The 20,213-nt window shown below is 35.2% G+C and overlaps 1 protein-coding gene across 1 annotated transcript in view; it reads left to right on the top strand.

Annotated features, from left to right (window-relative positions):
- The window catches only part of LOC107036309, a 41,366-nt gene extending 28,027 nt beyond the window's left edge, over positions 1 to 13,339 (top strand). The window contains exon 2 of the mRNA XM_015254190.1: positions 13,264 to 13,339. Within this exon, the coding sequence (XP_015109676.1) occupies positions 13,264 to 13,278 (15 nt within the window). The 3' untranslated portion in view covers positions 13,279 to 13,339. The remainder of the gene's footprint in view (positions 1 to 13,263) is intronic.
- The last annotated feature ends 6,874 nt before the right edge of the window (positions 13,340 to 20,213 follow it).

The following is a 20,213-nucleotide window of genomic DNA, read 5'->3' as shown; positions in this document are numbered from 1 at the left end:
TGAAAATGACGGGAGAGAGTGATATTATTTTTTTAAAACATAATGGCACACTGTTAGAAATTTTTCAAAATTGCATGGAAAATATGGCACTAATTTTTAAGAGAGCGACATTGAATGCGATTTAGGGGAAAAATGGTTATGAAATTTCAAGTTTTAAGTAGAATTCGAGGAAATTCATGAGTTTTCAGTGAAAGGGAGACGGAAATTTTACAACTTGATTGAAATTTCACATGAATTTTACAAAATCACAAATACAATTTCACAAAATCACATGAATTTTCTATTTTTCCCTGAATTTTCCTGACTTCTGAATTTTCACGGAATAATTGAACTGAAAAATCAAGTATTTTAGCGATTTTCAGATCATTCGAACAGAAAATTAATGAAATATTTGATTTTTCAATGAAAAGATTTCCTGAAAATTCAGTGAAAAATAAACATGGTAAAAATTTCCGAGATTGGACACGGAAAATTCAACCGGAAATTTTTCACAGTGTAATTAAAAAACCAGGAAAACTGGCTAGAGACAAGTTTATGAGATTGAGGTGCGGAATGATAACTATTTTGCGAAGTATTCAATAAAGTATTCTGTACATATCGGCTTTGTGAGAACTATTAATTCCTCGCAAGCATGCGGAATTCCTACTGCCTTAGTTATAAATCCGGATATTGATTTGTCAAAGAGAAAGCAATCGGGCGCACAACGAAGCCATTATCCCGTAGATTAATGAGTCTGGTCGTGTCTAAGTCCCAGTTGAAGCTTATTTATAGGTATCATCTTCATCGTTTATCCAGGGTAGAGGCAAATATACCCCGGTGCAACAGTCTGACGGTCTCTATTTGCGATAGAAATCTTGTTGGATACGAAACAATGTAGTTAGATGGGACAATCTGATAGTGTTCCATCGGCAAAGTAGTCCAGTGAGGGAATAAAATTTTAGGATACTGCTGGGTTACGGAAACTCAATTGTTTTTCGTACTCTTCGGGTTCATATACCGTTACTCATTCAATTTGTGACCACTCACCGCCAAATAACCGTCATAGGGATTGCTCCGTCGAACTTTTTTTCCCTTTTTTATGGTGGCTTTCTACTGCATTTTGGCGAATGGCTAAACCGGGCGTGGCATCTTTCACGGGGACACAGAAAATGGTTGACAGTCATGCCGAATTCATCAGGGCGAACACCAATTTATGACACTTCCGTTTTATCCCGAATTTATTTCCGCATTTTCATCAAGACTTATCATGTGTCCGGAGAAATTATAAATTCCTTGGAAATTTGGAGTTTATTCTCATTTTATTTCTGCAGAGAGAAAAAGGTTACAGAAAAATTACCAAAAAAGTCGTGTAATCGTGCAGCGGAATCAATTTCTAGATCTTTTTCATTCTACTAGCAAAAGGGGCGTGCTTCGCGCCCTCATGATCGGCTACGCATTTCTGCATATTATTTTTGATCATCATGTAGTCATTTACTCACTAAAAAGGAGTTGATGTCCGCTCTTATTATGTTCAGGTTTGAGAAAAATTTTGAGAAAATGATATTTAAAGATTTTTCTTATTTAAAATATTTCAGTAGCGAAGTGATAAAAGGAGATAAGTCAATTTGACTATTGCCCAGTTTTCAATCAATATCTCGGAATTCAAGGAAGATAGCAAAATTTTTGTTATAATCTTTTTTGTGGAGGCGATTGAGTGCTACAACAAATGTAATTACTAAAATTTCGCTATCTCCCTTAGATTCGGAAATATTCCTCAAAAACTCAACTGGAAGATGAGTCGACTTATCTCCGTAATTTATTTTGTCAAGCGTATGCTAGACTTGGCAATATTTCAAGTTTATCTTATTTTATGAATAGAAAATAGTTATTTATATATAAAATGTATAGAATAATAATACATTATATGTATTTTTATATTTATATTCATGTTATATTGTTAGAAAACTACGGAAAATCATGAAAATTCAGGCAACTTTTCTTCTGAATTTTCAATCTCTTGCTTAATTTTCGCGACAGGTTTGAAAATCCAAATTGTCATTGAAAATTCAATGATCATTCATAAAGAAAAACTTAATTTTATAGAATTTCTAAATGAATCTGTAATTTCATGAGCAATTTCGCCTGAGATTGACTTCAAGTCCAGAGTATAGAAAATTTTTCTCCAACGAACTCCAATTTCGCTTCACGAATACCTTTCGCACTAGTAAAATTTGCCTCGATTTTCTAGTATTTTTTATTCAACTTTCCTCTCCGTGTGGAGTTTAATTGAGAAAATAAAATCCGTTCTCTTCTCTTCATAAACAATGATTTCATTTCAACTTAATGAATTCTTAATTCGGATCGAGAAACCACTCGTTCGTATTAAAGCAACATTTTTCAATTCAAATGAAGTTTATTCAATTCAAAAAACTATTTCTCTGGGTGTATGATTGTCAGATGGGCTGCGTGATATTCACCCGATCCGAGGTGAATCAGCAGAGAAAATAGAAGACGATGAGCACGGGTAAACAATAACATTTGTACACTCAGAGAGATGACGCATTTGCATCAAATAAATCTCTTCATTTGAAATTATTTTCTTCATTTCAACAATGTTTTTGCTGAATTTTAATACTCATGTTTTTTTCCAATTAGAATATCTTTATTGTATGAAAAAAATTATTCATTCATTCCAAATAAAGGATTGTTACATGCTAACGATTCTCTTCGGTGTCTGGATAATTATTTTGTGTAAATAAATAAATTAATAAATAAAGTATTAAATTAATAAATTGATAAATTGATAAATTAATAAGTTAATAAATTAATAAATCAATGAATTAATAAAATAAATAAATTAATAAATACAGGTGACATTGAAAAAACGAATAAAAAAACCTCAATTCAAGAATTATTTCTCCTCTCTGCGTAAGTGAGATTAAACCTCATTACATATTCCACCATTGAACCTAGCCTACGGCTCGAGTTGTCTGACTAAAACCTCACCATCACTCCAATACTGAATCTTGATAAAAATTATAAATTACAAGCACTTCGTTATCAAGAATTTTCGCCCAACTTTGGGTTGTAATCAGCGAGAGAGTATTACATCAGTGTCAACTATTATCACCTCAATGTTGCATTCTTTTTTAACCCCCTGAGACATCGCGTGGCGAGTCATCATTAAATCCACCAAACTCGAGTAACGATGTACCTCAACAATGGAAAGTTTATCTGAAGCGTGCTCACTCCAGTTGCCACTGGAAATTTGAAACGTTATCCAGAGAAATTCGTCGATAACTGTTGGTTGACCCTTCCATCCTTACAAGGCGCCAAGGGTCATATGGGGTATTCAACGGATGAGTGATAGCAGGTGACGGATAATTCGTAACAGAATTTCAATAATTGAAAATCCAATATCGAAATTTCACCGATTCTAATATCTGGTACACGGAGAGAAATTTTTGATAAAAATTATCCTATCGTTCTATAAAAGTGTATCATGAGTCATCGTTTCCTCATTTCTATCCCGAAATTTAGGAGAAATTAATATATGATGATCAAATTTTACTCTACGTTAGAGAAATTTTTTCCTGATGCATAATAAATTTTACCCTTCCAGTCCAATAATTTTTACTCTACCGGCACGGTAATTTTTATTTTTATCAGGATAAAATTTCTCTAACGTAGAATAAAATTTGATCATCATATATTATTTTTAATAAATTTCGAGATAGAAATGAGGAAACGATGACTCATGATACACTTTTATAGAACGGTAGGATAATTTTTATCAAAAATTCCCCTCCGTGTACACGGAGAAAAAAATCCCAGAAAAATGACTGTGCTGGCACGGTAAAATGGGTTTATTTGGACGGACTCGGAAAAATTACCGTGCCAGCACTGGAAAATTTGCTGTGGAGTACAAGAATTTTTTACGGTAAATCCGAATAAAATTCCTGTAGCGCGCAGAAAAAATTCCCGTGCTGGCACGGTAATGTTTCCAGGTCCGTCCAAATAAACCAATTTTACTGTGCAAGCACAGTAATTTTTCTGGTATTTTGTTCTCCATGTACTTTAATAAAAAATGAAGATTGAGGTGAGAATGCGCATTTGAAGCCACAAAATTCTGTCAACTTTTCGTCGAAATATGAGATATTTTTCTTTCTCGAGGTTCAAATGTCATCGATAATGTCTAACTTTATAGTTCACATTGGAATGGGGTATTAATTTGAGAAGGATCTCTCGCTTTTGCGACAAATTAATGACTGTTATACAATGAAGTATGACAGAATCGTAAATTATCGCTCCTATTTTGCCAATAATTTGATTGTCCTCTGATTTAATTGGCATCGGAATCGCAATTTATTATCTTATTCCATTGAATAATTCAATGCAGTTCATTCGTGGAAAATTTAGGATTTATCGCTATTAATTTCAGTTCTGCTTGATTCTGGTTTTTCTAAATTTTGATTCCAATGAAAAATAATATTACATCGGAACTGGAGTACTCGACGAATAATGGTAGATGATGGATGGTTCTGTGACGGAATTTCAGGAATTGAAAATGTAATATCAACCGGTCTTCAAGTTTAATACTTCGATACTTTAGTAAAAAATGAAGATTGAATTGAGAATTTCCTCTTGAATTCACAAACTCCATCAATTTTTCATCAATACATGAGATCTGTTTCCTTCTCGAGGTTCAAATGCCATTGGCAATGTCTCATTTTACTGTTCACGTTGGAACTAAATATTAATTTGTGAAGGATCTCTCGGTTTCTTTAATTGTTTTCTGATTTAATTGGCATCGAAATTGCAATTTATTATAGTATTCCATTGAATAATTCAATGCAGTTCATCAGTAGAAAATTGATGGTTTATCGCTATTAATTTAATTAACACGTAATCTTCCTGTGAAAATAACCTTACATCGGAAATTTTCTACATAAAATTTCTCTAACGTAGAATAAAATTTGATCACCATACATTAATTTTTACTAAATTTCGGGATAGAAATGAGGAAACGAGGACTCATGGTGCACTTTTATAGAACGATAGGATAATTGTTATTCGGATTTCTTTCCTACTACCATTACGGTTTTATAGGCTCCCCTTCGGTAGGATAATTTTTATCAAAAATTTCTCTCCGAGATGTATTTTTTACCGAAAAAATCGTAAGATATTCGCTAAAAATCGGTATTTTTTCACCGAATTATATTTCACTACACGATTACCTTTCGTATCGTAGAATTTGCCAGGATTTTCTATGTAATTTTTTAGAAAAATTCTAGTGTTAGCACGGAAAAAGAGGCGCAAAGTGACGGCCAGGAAAAAATTCCAGTGCCGGCACTAGAAATTTTATTGGGGAAAACGTGAAATTTTCCTCGTATTTCTGTGGAAATTTCACAGAAATCCCCAGAAAGTTTACCAAAAATACCAAGAAATTTTACCTTAACAGCACTGGAATTTTTCACAGCCCGTGGATTGTAATTTTTTCCAATACTCGTACTGGAATTTTTCTACAAAATTTCTCTCCATGTACTACTTCAATATTAGCTCAGGAGTATGGCCCTGTCGATCGATTGCATTGCATTCCCCCAGATTTAATCTAATTTAAATTGTAGAGACACTTATGCCCATTGTCAATTACACAATGTCGCTCTGTCATTCCCCTCGTTACGCTTGATGCTCCACAACAATAATTATACGCTAAATCGTGGTATGAGATTAACCAGCACGCAAGTGATAAAGGCAGTGCAGGTCAGACGTCAGACTGTCAGAGATAATTTGAGTACACTGGGGTTGTGTGACGGCGGAGTCTTCTATTCCAGTGGTGTGTTTCTGTCGTCGTCTGGACAAGGAGACCCAGAGTGTCTCGTGAATCTAATTGCTAGAGGCGGGCCAGACACTCGTAACGTCTCCTCTTCTTTTGCCTTCTCCTCCGTGAGAGCAACCTCCTTGATAGCCTGGGTTATTGAAGAAAGGCACTCGGTGACAATGGAAAGGTGGAATTTATTGGAGTGTGTTTATGCTGTGCTTTGAGCTTGTTTCCACTGCCAGGTTGAACATTTGCATCTTAACTGTTACTTTGTAGGGGACGCGTTTAATTAGGGTTATCTTTGTCTTTATGCTTTTGAGTGACGACGGTTTTTAATTGAGACGAGAACGATAGCCAATTAGGAATATTTCACGGGGAAAAACAGTTCTTGATTTGTTGTAAAAATTTGTCATTTCAGAGAGAGAAAAAAGTTTTGATTTTCGGGGTTCTACTCATAATTTTTAGGAATCTATTCCCAATTTTTAACGCTTCGAGATTGTGAAATTGTTGCACTAATTTTTAGTGTTATTATCATCAATTTCCAATTATATATCGTCATTAATTGGGTTTATGGGATATCATCATTAATTCTCAGGACATCGTCACTCATTTTCGGGGACCAATCTCTAATTTTGAAGAATCTATCACCAAATTTCAGTGATAAAAATCACTGATGATCAGAGTTACCTTAATCAATATGCATTATCGGTAATAATTGGAACTTTGGATGTGTTTATGCTGTGCTTTGAGCTTGTTTCCACTGCCGGAGTGAAAATTTGCATCTTAATTGTTACTTTGTGGGGTACGCCTTTAATTAAGGTTATCTCTGTCTTTATGCCACGAAAGTTTATAAATCTCGTCTTCCTGCTGCTAAAAAATTTAGAATTCTGTTGAACTTTCAGAGATAATTACTACGCTATTAGAAAATTACTCCTGAAATATCAAGTTAACAAGCTTGAAATTTTTAACAATCACTCAATCACATGAAATTTTCATGCATTTTGTTATTGAAAAGTCGTATCAGTTGAATTCTGGAGTATTTAATCGAATTACAATTTTCAGGTCCACATTATAATGAATGTTTAGTAATTAAATAATTTGAAAATTCATGCAACAATTTCCCTGAATTTTTAATCGACTGAAAATTCAGTTGGATGTGATGTTCAATTTCCGCAATGAATTGAAAAATTCTTCATGTCATTGAAATATCGGTAAGAATTTTCCTATTCGACTCTATTCGACTTTTTATGTATTCAACACAGTATTCACCTTATAATTTTTGATAATTCCATTGATAATTTTTCATGTTGATATATACATGAAAAACAAAAGATTTCCTAGTCAAGTGAGCCCCTCATTGCACCTAACAGACCGATTTTGTCTCGTAGCGCAATTCTCTTGGCTGAAATTTGGATGGAAAAATTCTCTTCTGAATACCACTCAAGCTTCAAAATTAATCAAATAGTTCTCTCAAGGTTCCCAGCATACGAACGAACCCATCGGGAAATACCTGATAATTTTGCCGCTCTTGTGGTATTACATACGATAATCTACCACATAAAACCCAATCATCCTAAATTCCAATCTGACTGACAGACTCATAGAGAATTCAAGTCTAACTTGTTGCACCAATTGTGTAATTATTCAATTTTCAATTCCAATTTTCCAATCGTTGAATCTCCAAACAAATTTCTAATAGCGTACAGTCCATGAAATATCAATTTTTTTTCCGAACAGTCTCTCACTAACAATTTCCCTGTCGCCACATTGCCAACGAAATAATCAACATAATCCCCAAGTTATAGCCGTAACCCTCTCCACTTTAATAGAGCGGAAAGCTAGTTGACTGCTCTAGTTCGATAATAATCAGACAAAGGTGAACAAAGTGGAGGGTGAAACAGGAGGATTGCCGGAAATACTTTGGCACTTTCACGCTAGTGGGTCGGTATTCAACTGAGAATTTTTGATAATTCGATTGATAATATTTCATGTTGACATATACATGAAAAACAAAAGAATTCCTAGTCAAGTGAGCCCCTCATTGCACCGAATAGACCGATTTTGTCTCGTAGCGCAATTCGCTTGGCTGAAATGACAGACTCATAGAGAATTCGAGTCCAACTTGTTGCACCAATTGTTTAATTATTTAATTTTCAATTCCAATTTTCCAATCGTTGAATCTCCAAACAAATTTCTAATAGCGTACAGTCCATGAAATATCATTTTTTTTCCGAACAGTCTCTCACTAACAATTTCCCTGTCGCCACATTGCCAACGAAATAATCAACATAATCCCCAAGTTATAGCCGTAACCCTCTCCACTTTAATAGAGCGGAAAGCTAGTTGACTGCTCTAGTTCGATAATAATCAGACAAAGGTGAACAAAGTGGAGGGTGAAACAGGAGGATTGCCGGAAATACTTTGGCACTTTCACGCTAGTGGGTCGGTATTCAACTGAGAATTTTTGATAATTCGATTGATAATATTTCATGTTGACATATACATGAAAAACAAAAGAATTCCTAGTCAAGTGAGCCCCTCATTGCACCGAATAGACCGATTTTGTCTCGTAGCGCAATTCGCTTGGCTGAAATGACAGACTCATAGAGAATTCGAGTCCAACTTGTTGCACCAATTGTTTAATTATTTAATTTTCAATTCCAATTTTCCAATCGTTGAATCTCCAAACAAATTTCTAATAGCGTACAGTCCATGAAATATCATTTTTTTTCCGAACAGTCTCTCACTAACAATTTCCCTGTCGCCACATTGCCAACGAAATAATCAACATAATCCCCAAGTTATAGCCGTAACCCTCTCCACTTTAATAGAGCGGAAAGCTAGTTGACTGCTCTAGTTCGATAATAATCAGACAAAGGTGAACAAAGTGGAGGGTGAAACAGGAGGATTGCCGGAAATACTTCGGCAGTTTCACGCTAGTGGGTCGATTCCGTAGCCACGTATGCATCCGTTTTGGCATTTACGGTGGTAGAATGAGCTTGAAGTGCTCCCCCACCCCTGCGCCCCGAGGGGTGAAGAGGAGACCAGAGAGACATCGGCTCGAGGTGCGAGAGGGACCTAGATGGTTCGATATAGGATCGTTGGGGTAGTTAGAGGTGCACACGATAGTATCGGCACAGGCGCCTCCAATCATTTGCCAATTAGCAGCTGATTGCGTACAACCGGCACCAAAAGTTACCAACCGAAACTGTCGAGCATTGCTGAGGACGGGTGGGGGCTAATGGGAGCGGAGTGAAAAGGCTCATCCCCGCAGCAACCTCATTCCCTTTCGTTCTCTCATCGTCCGACTCTCCTACCTACAACACGTTTACCCCACTATCCGGCCACCGGCAACCGCAAAATTGCTTGGGCACTGCTCTCTGCGTTATTGCTCGCTATGCACTACTGCATTCTTTTCATTCCACACTGTAAGGATTAAGGTCTTAACGTTATAGTACGCTAGTTTCCAGTTATTTCGAGCATTTTTTAATTTTTATAATTATTCGAGGTCGCTGGGCACATGTTGGGAGAGTATTTGGTAGTGCGTTCTTGTTGATTGAAATTTATGAAAATTGCAACGTTCGGTTCAGTTTTTCCATGAAAATTGAAGAAAATCGCAGAAGTTTGAGTGAATTCGCACGCAGAAACACCTAAACGTCAATTGCGATTTGTGAAACGTAATTTATTTTTTTCTGTCATTAATATCGGAATTTAGGGTCCAAAAACTCGTATTTGACGGTCAAAATAAAAACGTTGATTACGAGCGTATTTCACGCTTGAGAAATTGTAATTTACGGTATTAGTAGAAAAGTATTTCACGATTCACTTATGCGTATTTGGTATAGGATTTTTGTTGATTGAAATTTATGAAAATTGCAAATTTCAGTTCAATTTTTCCATGAAAGATCATAAAAATCGCTAATGTTCAAGTGAATTCATTACACAGAAAAGGCTAAACATGAATTACCTTTCGCAACGCCAATAGGAGAACTGGCGTTTTTTTTTCGTCATTAAAATCGGAATTTAGGCTTCAAAAAGGCGCATTTTACGGGCGAAATAAAAAAGTTAATTACGTCGAAACAAAGCGTCTTTTACGTTTCACTAAGCGTATTTCACGCCTGAGAAATTGTAAATTACAGTCTTAATAGAAAAGCATTTTACAATTCATTTATGCATAATTTACGAATAAGAAACTGTGGATTACATTTTTGTAATCGGAATTTACGACGATTTTGAGCGTAATTTACGCCTCGTTGTGAAGCGTAAAATACGATTGAGAACGCGTAAAAGACAACCTCTTAAACGTAATTTATGTTTAGGTTTTTCTGTGTGCATCCTTGAATGTTCAATTAATTGAAGATGAAGAGTGATTTTGTTCTGGAGTTTCATGTTTTGATTGGAAATCCAAGTAAATTGGGGAATTCTCGTCTACTGGCTGCTCAACAATTTGAAATTCCATTGAATTCCTAGTGAAATTTGAAATTGCCTAGTTTGTAGATATCTAATGTCCTTCTCCTGGAAATTTTTATTGAGTAAGAACTCACGGGAATTTTGAAGAAGCCAAAGAAGAAATTGATAAAAATAAAAATAAATAAAGTGAATCCATTCTTGAATTTTCAACTTTTGATTGTGAATTGAGGGATTTTCGTCTTTCTGCCGCTCAACCATTTAAAATTCCATTGAATTCTTACCAAAATTGAACATTTTCTCTCTCTCTCATATCAATATCATAAATGTTGATTCAATTATGCCATGGGAATTTAAAAAAATCAGAAAAATTCAAGTGAATTGATTTTTTGAAATTGTCTTTCTTCTCAACAATTTAAAATTCCATTGAATTCTTATTAAAATTTGAAATTTTCTCTCTTTTAAATAAACTCTATTGCGCTTCTCCTGGAAATTGCACTAAACTGCCCCTAAAATTCTATTTTTTTTTCACAATAGACAGTTTTCGGTTATTTTTATCAAGTAATAATTCCACGAAAATTTCACCGAATTTCCTCAGTCAAATTCATATTTTGATGAGGGAATCACTGAAAATCATGAATTTTAGTTCAATTATCCCTCACAAAATGATAAAAATCACAAAAACTTATGTGAACTTAATACTAAATAGAATTTTCGTCTCCCTGCTGTTGAAAAATTTTGAATTGCATTAAATTAAAAGAAAATCGAAATTGCATCATTTATTGCAAGAACATCTCTCAACTAATTATCCCACGAATCTTCCTCAATAGACCCTCTAACTCTTTCCTCACATTTTTAAAATGCTTCCCCTCGGTTCTGAATGCGACATCTAATTTATTGATTCGTACTTTGTCACGTGATTTCAACTGTCGTTATTTTTCCAAACATAGTTATCAATTCGTTCCCACAATTTGAGGAATTAACGGCTGCAGTGCGGATTAATTCATTATACAATTTGCCAAACGAGTTTCACATCCTCATTCCTCTTGTTTTTCGTTTCCATTGAATTCTCTATTTTATGGGATAAATGTGATAATAACCCGGCCGAAAATACCTCCGCAATTTTCGCGAGATAAATTGTAAAGAATGCCGGGATTCGAGACAAATGAAGCATTTTGTTGGAGCCATTCAAATAATGAAATTTCGCTGGAAATTCGTTTTGACTAGATTAGCTTGCAAATTGCGATGGCAAAGGTGCCGGCAGTGAATCTTCTTATCGCCCATATAGATTGCGATCGCGCGATGCGGGTCATTCCAGGAGAGAAAGTAGGGGTATACGCCCCTATCTCTTCATTCAACTTACCTCGACCAAACCCATACCCGAATGCCCACCCACTCTCTTTCTCTCTCAAGAGAATCCACTGTCGCCAATCTTCGTTATCCATTGTCCCATCTTGATTGTTCTCGCTCACTCGACTAAACCGTGAACTTCCGGGGGCGTGCTGAATAAAAAGAGGAATGTACAGGGGGAGACAAAAAATCGGAAAATAGTTGGGCGGCTGGGGTGGGGGGGAGAGGGGCGAATAAAGAAGAGAGAATAGACCGAAAAACGAAATCGACCCTAATCGCTAGAACAAAGAATTCCGGGTGTTGCAAGGGGAGAGACAGTTTTATCTCGTTAATGAACATTCTTCAGAGCCATTCGACAAAGTTGAAAATTTTATCTCACTGTTAGTATGAACAATAGTCTCACGGAGAGTTGTGGCATTTAGAAAATTCGAGTGAGATAATTATTTGGGGAATTTGAAGGAATTGTTTTAATGAAAGTTGTTCTTGGGGAATTAAATATAAGTAATGGGCTGCGTGGAATATTTTTGGGTGATATGTTCCGTACATTTTGTGATGATTTTTATCAAGTGAGAGTTCTATTGAAATTTCAAGGAATTTTGACATTGAGAATTCAGAATCAGATGGAAAAATCAATGGAACTCAAGATAATTCTGGATAATTTATTTTTGATCTTTCCATTATTTGAAAATTTCGCACAATTGGATACTGAATATTCATTATTTTATTGAAAATTCAAATAAATTAAGGAATATTTTTCTCCTTAAAATAGTTGCGGGACAGGGGAATCAAGAAGAGGGAATAAACTGGACAACGAAATCGGCCAAATCGTCAGAGTATAGAATTCCGGGTGTTGCAAAGGGAGAGACAATTTTATCTCGTTAATGAACATTCTTCAGAGCCATTCGACAAAGTAGAAAATTTTATCTCACTGTTAGTATGAACAATAGTCTCACGGAGAGTTGTGGCATTTAGAAAATTCGAGTGGGATAATTATTTGGGAAATTTGAAGGAATTGTTTTAATGAAAGTTGTTCTTGGGGAATTAAATATAAGTAATGGGCTGCGTGGAACATTTTTGGGTGAGATGTTGGGCACTTTTTGTGACAATTTTTATGCCAAATTGTTCGATTAGAATTTCAAGGAATTTTGACATTGAAAATTCCCAAGTGGATGGAAAAATCAATAGAACCCAGAATAATTCAAGTAAAAATCTTCTTGAATTTTCAATTTATTGACAACTCAAAGAAGTTAAGGAATATTCTTCTTCTCAAAATAGTTGCGCAACAGGGGAGACGAAAAAATTGAAAAATCAAATATTCCGTCGATTTTCGCTTCGAATTATCAGAAAATTCCTAAAATACTCGATTTTTCAGTTCAATTATTCCACAAAAATTCGGAAAAACCAGGAGACTTTAGAGAAAAATGAAAAATTCATGTGATTTTGTTTCTGAATGTTCATATTCCATAAAAAAATCAACTGAAAAGTCATGAATTCCCTTCAATTTCGCCTGAAACTTGAGATTTCCTAACCATTAATCCCCTAAATCGGATTCAATATCACTCCCCCGAGAACTACTACCGCATTTTCCACAAAATTTCAAAAAACTTCCAACAGTGTAGAATTTTCCCCACCCCACAAATTCCGTCCTCCCTAAAATCGCTAAAAAATAGAATTCCCCCAACAATAAATACCGGTTTATGTTGCAGAATTTGGCGACCTAGCCACTAGCCAATCCCCCGGGATACGATGACATCGAGGAAACCATTGCCGATACTGAAATTATTCAGTGGGTCAGAAGGAAGTGGACGAGCATACGGTCAACCGAGCCCCGGTGAAGATGGAGAATTGGTTAAACGTGAAACGTGAGAGGGCGGGGGGGTGGCGTCAGAGATGGGGTTGGCCCCGGAGGCCAGAGTCGTCTCCGCCCGCCACCCCCCCGAAAACTAGACAGCCAGAACCGCAAAACGTCTTACTGAAGCCAAAGACCGAGAGAGGTCAACTCCGCTTGGAAGCTGTCTACCCCGCGAACGTGATAGGGTTGACTATTCTCCTTCTGTGTGCACTTGTGTTTCTACTACTCAACTCAAACCCAAATGCCCCCCTCCCCAGACTGCTTTGACTCTCTCACTTCGTGTTATACAGGCTTTCTCAGTAAACCAGCGCCCCCAACCCCTCTTTTAGTTCCTTGGCTTACCGGACGAGAGACGTTGACTGCACTAGCCTTTGCGGCGAGCCAAAAGTTTTTCCTCTACTTTTCATGGGGTCTACGTTGAAGAAAACTGGATACTTGAGAAACTTACCCCATGGGAATTGACCAATCTTGGGTGCCGGTACCTCTCAGAACTCGAACGGAAGGAGAAATTATTTAAGTTAGATTGTCTCTATCAAAATTCAGGAACATAATGTATGACTATTTTTTTAATGCGAATGCGCACCAGCTAATCGTGCGGGCCGTCTCATGTTGGCTGTTGCTATGGGAATTGTTTCAAAATGCTCGTTAGGATTAATAAAACGGAATAGACGGAGCAGGATGAAGTCTTAATGATGAATTATGCTTTCTGCAGTATACAGAAAGTACTCTATTATCATTTCTATACCCGGATATACACTGGAAAGCAGAAATTAAAATTGAAGACAAAGGATGAATGGAAATAATGGAATGAGAATTTTCTTTAAAGTATTATAGGACTTTTTGTATTGCACTGTTGGATATTTTTTTAAATTCAAGTAACAGATGCAGCTGAATTCTCAATATTCTGGACTTAAATTCGACTTCAAACTGTATTGCTCATGGAATTACTGATTCATCTTGGAAATTCAATAAAAGTAAGTTTTTAATGATGAATAATCATTGAATTTTCAAGGACAAATTTGATTTTCAAACCTATCGTGAAAATTAAGCAATACATTCAACTGAATTTTCAACAGACTGAAAATTCAGAAGAAAAGTTGCCTAAATTTTCACGTTCTTCAGTAATTTTTATTGTCGTATGAACCTGGGAAATGAAATTTCATTGAATATTCAAGTAAATTGTCTGACTTCTTAATAACAAGATCAATGGAAATTCCACGTAAATTATTCATTATTAAACATTTAAAGATTTTTTACTTGAAACTTAAAGAGTCAGTTTCTAACAGTGTGTATGACTATTTTTTTAATGCCAATGTGCACTAGCTAATCATGCAGGCCGTCTCATGTCGGCTGTTACTACGGGAATTGTTTCAAAATGCTCGTCAGAATGAATAAAACAGAATAGAAGGAGAATAATAAATTCTTGCTGATAAATTGTTTTGTGCAGCGTACACTGAGTATTTCTATTGTAATTTCGAGGCATTTTATTATCATCTCCTCACACGAATATCCATTGAAAAGGAGAAATGAAAATTAAATCGAGAGGGGAAATACAGAGGATGAATGGAAATAATGAAATGCTAATTTCATTATTTCGAATATAAGAAAATTTAATCGTATTCTGTCTATTAAAATTTAAAAACAGAGGGCATAAATATTTTTTGAAGCGAATGTGTTCTAGCTAATTATGCAGCCCCCACGTTGGCTATTACTGGGAGAATTATATCAACATTCTCATCAGAATGAATAAAACAGAGTAGAACAGAAAAACCAGAGGCGAATGATGAATCGTTGATGAGGAATTATGATTTCTCCAGAGCACGCTGAGTATTTCGATTGCAATTTCAAGGCATTTCATTATGATCTCCATACGTGGATATCCATTGAAAAGGAGAAATTAAAATTAAATTGAGAGGAGAAAGACAAAGGATCAATGGAAATAATGAAATATTAATTCATTATCAAATTTGTTGATTGAATTGCGTGAGAAATTTAAAAAAAACTCATGAATATTCAGCGTCATTCAAATTACATTTCGCACAGAATTGTAATTTTTTTATTTTTATGATTGCGGAATTGTTTCCAAATGTATAGATGCCCTCACTCTCTAGTTTAGTAGTCTATATTAATTGAATTTATCGAATTAGAGGTTTAAACTGGTTGCTTTTTGCAGATAACACTGTTAAATATTTTTGGATAAAACTTCTCGTGAACTCCTTGGAATTTTTTTATCATTGAAATTTTATGTAATTTCGTTATTAAGAATTCAAAATTAATTAATTAGTTGTTGAAATGCACCAAATAATTTTCTCCGTGAAAATACTTGGATATATTCAAGTCAATTTTTTTTACTTTTCCAATTACACTGTTAGAATTTTTTCGAAATTTAATGGAAAATACGGTAGTAATTCTCATGAGAGTGACATTGAATTCGATTTAGAGGAAAATGGCCATGAAATTTCAAGTTTTAGGTAGAATTCAAGGAAATTCGTGAGTTTTTCGTGAGAATCAGACGGAAATTGCACAACTTGATTGACTTTTCAATGAAACATGAATATTCAGAAAGGAAATGATATAAATTTTTCATTTTCCCTTGAATTTTCCTAATTTTTCCGAATATTCACGGAATAATTGAACGAAACAATCAAATATCTTATCAATTTTCAGATCACTTTAAAAGAAAATCAATGGAATATTTCCTGTGCTAAGTGGAAAAAAATCATATTAACCATTTTGGGATTTGTATGTCAACGAAGTGGAAAAACATCGTATAAACCCAATCTAGGGAACATGAAATTGGGACGATTGGGCTTGGCAGAATCATTTTTCCCAACTTTTGAGGACAATTTTTTTTGGCTCCTACGACCTTTTTCTACAAACCCTCCTCCAATAGTGGAAAAATGAGAAAAAAATCCTTTCACTGTTTTCTCGTTATTTTTCTAATATGTAACAAAAAAAAATTCCTCAAAGGATGGATTAAAATAATTCTAGAGAGCCCAAATCATCCAGATTTCATGTTCCCTAGATTAGGTTTACACGATCTTTTTCCACTTCGTCGACCTAAAAATTCCAAAATGGTCAGTGCGACCTTTTTCATTTAGCACGCGATTTGATCTTTCAATGACAAGATTTTCCAAAATTCCAGGATTTGACACGGAAAAATCAGACGAATATGTTTAACAGTGTAACCAGTCCACAACAATTGAATAAAAACTACGCACTGCCACGTTTCCCTCACGAAGTGTCCAATCTATCACGCTGAGAGAAAAATCTGAAATTCGATTTACAATAAGAAAATAGTTGAGGCAGTTTTCGTGAACGATACGATTTTTTTTGTATACGGCACATAACATTATAGTAACTTCACAAGCGTAATTTTTGCAAATCAAAATGCAGTTAAACTAACCAAAGTTCAAAAGTAACCACGACAAATCTATCGTGAGTAGAACCATAAAATAATTGCAATGACTACATTCCATTGTAGTAATTACTTCTCCGGCCATAGTTACCGTAACCCATGAAAGATTGTTGAGGACTTTTTGACTATAATTCGATGGTAATGGAATATAGTCAGAAGAATCATATTTTTCTCTCAGTGCACTTAAAATCAAATTCACTGAGGAATGCCAAAAGACGAGCGCAAAGAACGCCAAATTTATTTTCGGAGGTGAATGATGAACGCATATTGGTCAGTAACTCATGATTATTAATTCGCGGGCTTCTGGTAATGTGCGTATCACCGGGACGAGTTAACGAGTTGGCCCCGGAGTATTCGCTGGGGCCAAGCGTGAACGAGTTGGAGGGACTAACGATGCGCGTTAATTGCCACGAAATGGATAGACGCGCAACCCTTTACTCCGCCATCCTCCTGACACAATTGAACAGCGTTTCTGGCGATAGGGGGGGGGGAGGGAATTGGAGGACTGGCGTGTACCTTCTATCACCCCTCATCACCCATCACACAGGCTAATTTTCAATGTACATGTATAACACGTACAGTGGGGGCATCACGGTTTCATGGTATAGATATACTGAACGCAGCTCCGTCCATCATCAATTTTCAATCTGTCGAATGGAATGACTCGTCCAAAACGTATGTCATATTGATGACGCCCATTAGCGGTGACACTTAGCAACTTTGTAAGATTCGTAGCCATGGTTTTAACGACAAAATTCTATTGTTTATTGGCACCCGAAGAAATGACGCATTTTAATGAAATAGATTTTAAGTAAATTTTTTATTTCATTTTCTTCATTCATTTCAACAATATTTTTGTTTGAAAATATTGTTTTGTTTTATTTGATCGAGATTTCTATGAAAATATTGTTGAAATGAATAGAATAAATAATCAATTGATTAATTCGAAAGGAAACATTTGTTTTTATTTGAAAAACAATTTTTTTTAATGTGGAAAATTACGTTTTTTGTTTAATTTATTTGAATAAATCATTTTATTTTGTTGAGTTAATTCAAATAAGTCATTCCTCTAGGTGTACATTGCACCAAAAATAGCCAAAAATAATCTTCAAATAATTTACTGAATTTTCAACGATTACAGAGGAAAGGATTGACAACGAAAAAAAAGTGATAAAAATGGTGCGAAAATAATAAGAGTTAATGGAAAATTTTGAGGATGAGAATTGAAAATAAAGCATTTGTATATGTATATCTACTCTCCGAATGAAATGTTATTTCATAAGAGTTGTCATAATATAATATTAACGAGGAGCACACAGAATTTCAATGCTCGGGTGGTCGTACAAAGGGTGGATATGAAAACAAGGCCACTGTAATTCCGACATAGAGACTGTGTTATGGAATGGCGAAATGAATTTCTCAGTTGAAGCTAATCTCCAAAGCTGGGTGGCTGATATTATTGCGGAATTTCATGAATAGGAAAATTATGTGGGGGAATTAATGCTGGAGGTAAGTCTCCACGGTCCAAATTGCTTTTTACGGATCAATGGGGAATCGGTATAATTTTGGTGGAAAACATGGCAGTTCATTGGGAATATTCATGCCGATGTTGAGTAAATAATAAATGCGTAGTTATTGAATTGTGCATCGTGCATTATGGACGTGTGAGGGAGTGCGCGTTGGAGATTGTGGGGAATATGTGAAGTATTTTATCATTACTCTAGAAAAAAATTCGAGTGAAAACTCGTGTTATCACTCGAGAGATAGTTGAAGCACAAGTGGATAAAAGCGAATTTCTAAAATTAATGTTTATTGACTTTTTCAGTGAGTGATTACGAATATTCAGAGTGATTTAATATGCATCCGATGCATTGAAAAATTACATTTCCTCGTGCTGTGGGTAAAGTGAGGTTTTGCATCTAGAGAATGACTTCTTTTGATTGAATTCGTTTAAAATTTCAAATTGAATTAATTCAATAAAAAAATTTCATTTCATATCAAACGAATAAATTTATTTTATTCAACCATTTATAGCAAATCAAATAAATAGGTTTTCAAATATAAGCAATATAACAGTTTCCTCGATCCAAATCAAGCAAAAACGCCTTTATCAACCGGATAATGCGGATAAAATCAAAATGAAGATGTAATCGTTTTTTTATTTCGATCGAATAAATCGTTTGTTTGGTCTTGATCAAGAATTTCCTTGAAATTACTTGTTCATTTCGCATAATCAGGACATTTTCATTGAAATAAGCATCATATTGTTGAAAGAATAGAAAAATTCCGAATCAAGAATATTATTTCATCAAAATACGTTCTTTCTCTGACGAATTCTATTCCAAAACCTAACGCTATGAATGTTAAGAAGAATTTCCCCGAAACACAAACCAATACATCTTCTATTATCAAATGTTTTCATTCAGAAATGAGCAATCTATTCCGCATAGACAAAAGGCGACCCCTTTTGCCCCACGATTTTTTAAATTTCAGTTGGATATATGATTTTACTGAAATTATCCCCAAATGAAAAATCATCTTCATGTCAAAATTTCCAGGAACAAAAAGTTTTGTCTTTTTCATTATTCGCTGTAAAATTTCTATCGTGAATTGTTGAACTAGGATAAGTGCATTTTTTCCAAAAAAAATTTGCCAAATCGCATTTGCAAAAATGCACTGTCCAAAAAATAATGCCGTCATCTTGGTTAACACTGAGAAAAAAATTACTTCTGCCAAGTAAATTTACTAGCCACAAGTAAATGTAGGGGAGAGTAGGGTAAAATGGACACTTTTGACTTTTTCAAAAATATTCATAACTCAGACACAGGTTTATCAATTGAGCTCAGTCTAAGCTCATCACAAAGAGGAATCATTGTTTTTCAATTGAAAAATAAAATCATTCCATTTCATGAACAATTCACCCCGTCATGAATATTTCAAAAAAAGTCAAAAGTGTCCGTTTTACCCTACCCTCCTCTACATAAATATTTGCATTTGAAACGTGTGGATTCCTCATCCTTATTAAATTTCCTTGGCAAAACTAATTTTTTTCTCAGTGTACCAATCCACCCCAGCTTTCGCCGCCTTTTAATTCACGTGAACACGTAATTACTCACTGAAGAACCTAGTTAAGACGGCCATCCCCCCGCCAAGGCTGGAGCGATCGTTGGGCCCGTGTAAACCGCGGTGATGAACGAAGTGTAACACAGGGTAGACAATATAGGGACCATCACGGGGTGTTGTATGTGTGCACTGGTTTTACGAGAAGAAGGATTCAGAAAAGGGTACATAAAAAAATATATATACTGAGAATACCGTACAGATACTGGCGGTTCATTTCATGAATATTTCAGCGGCCTACGTTGGCAATAAATACAGCCTCATGT

The sequence above is a fragment of the Diachasma alloeum genome, unplaced genomic scaffold, assembly GCF_001412515.2.
Source record: "Diachasma alloeum isolate Michigan unplaced genomic scaffold, Dall2.0 Dall_scaffold_00208, whole genome shotgun sequence".
NCBI lineage: Eukaryota > Metazoa > Arthropoda > Insecta > Hymenoptera > Braconidae > Diachasma > Diachasma alloeum.
Note: the sequence above shows the minus strand (reverse complement) of the source record. Positions and strands in the feature narration are given on the sequence as shown.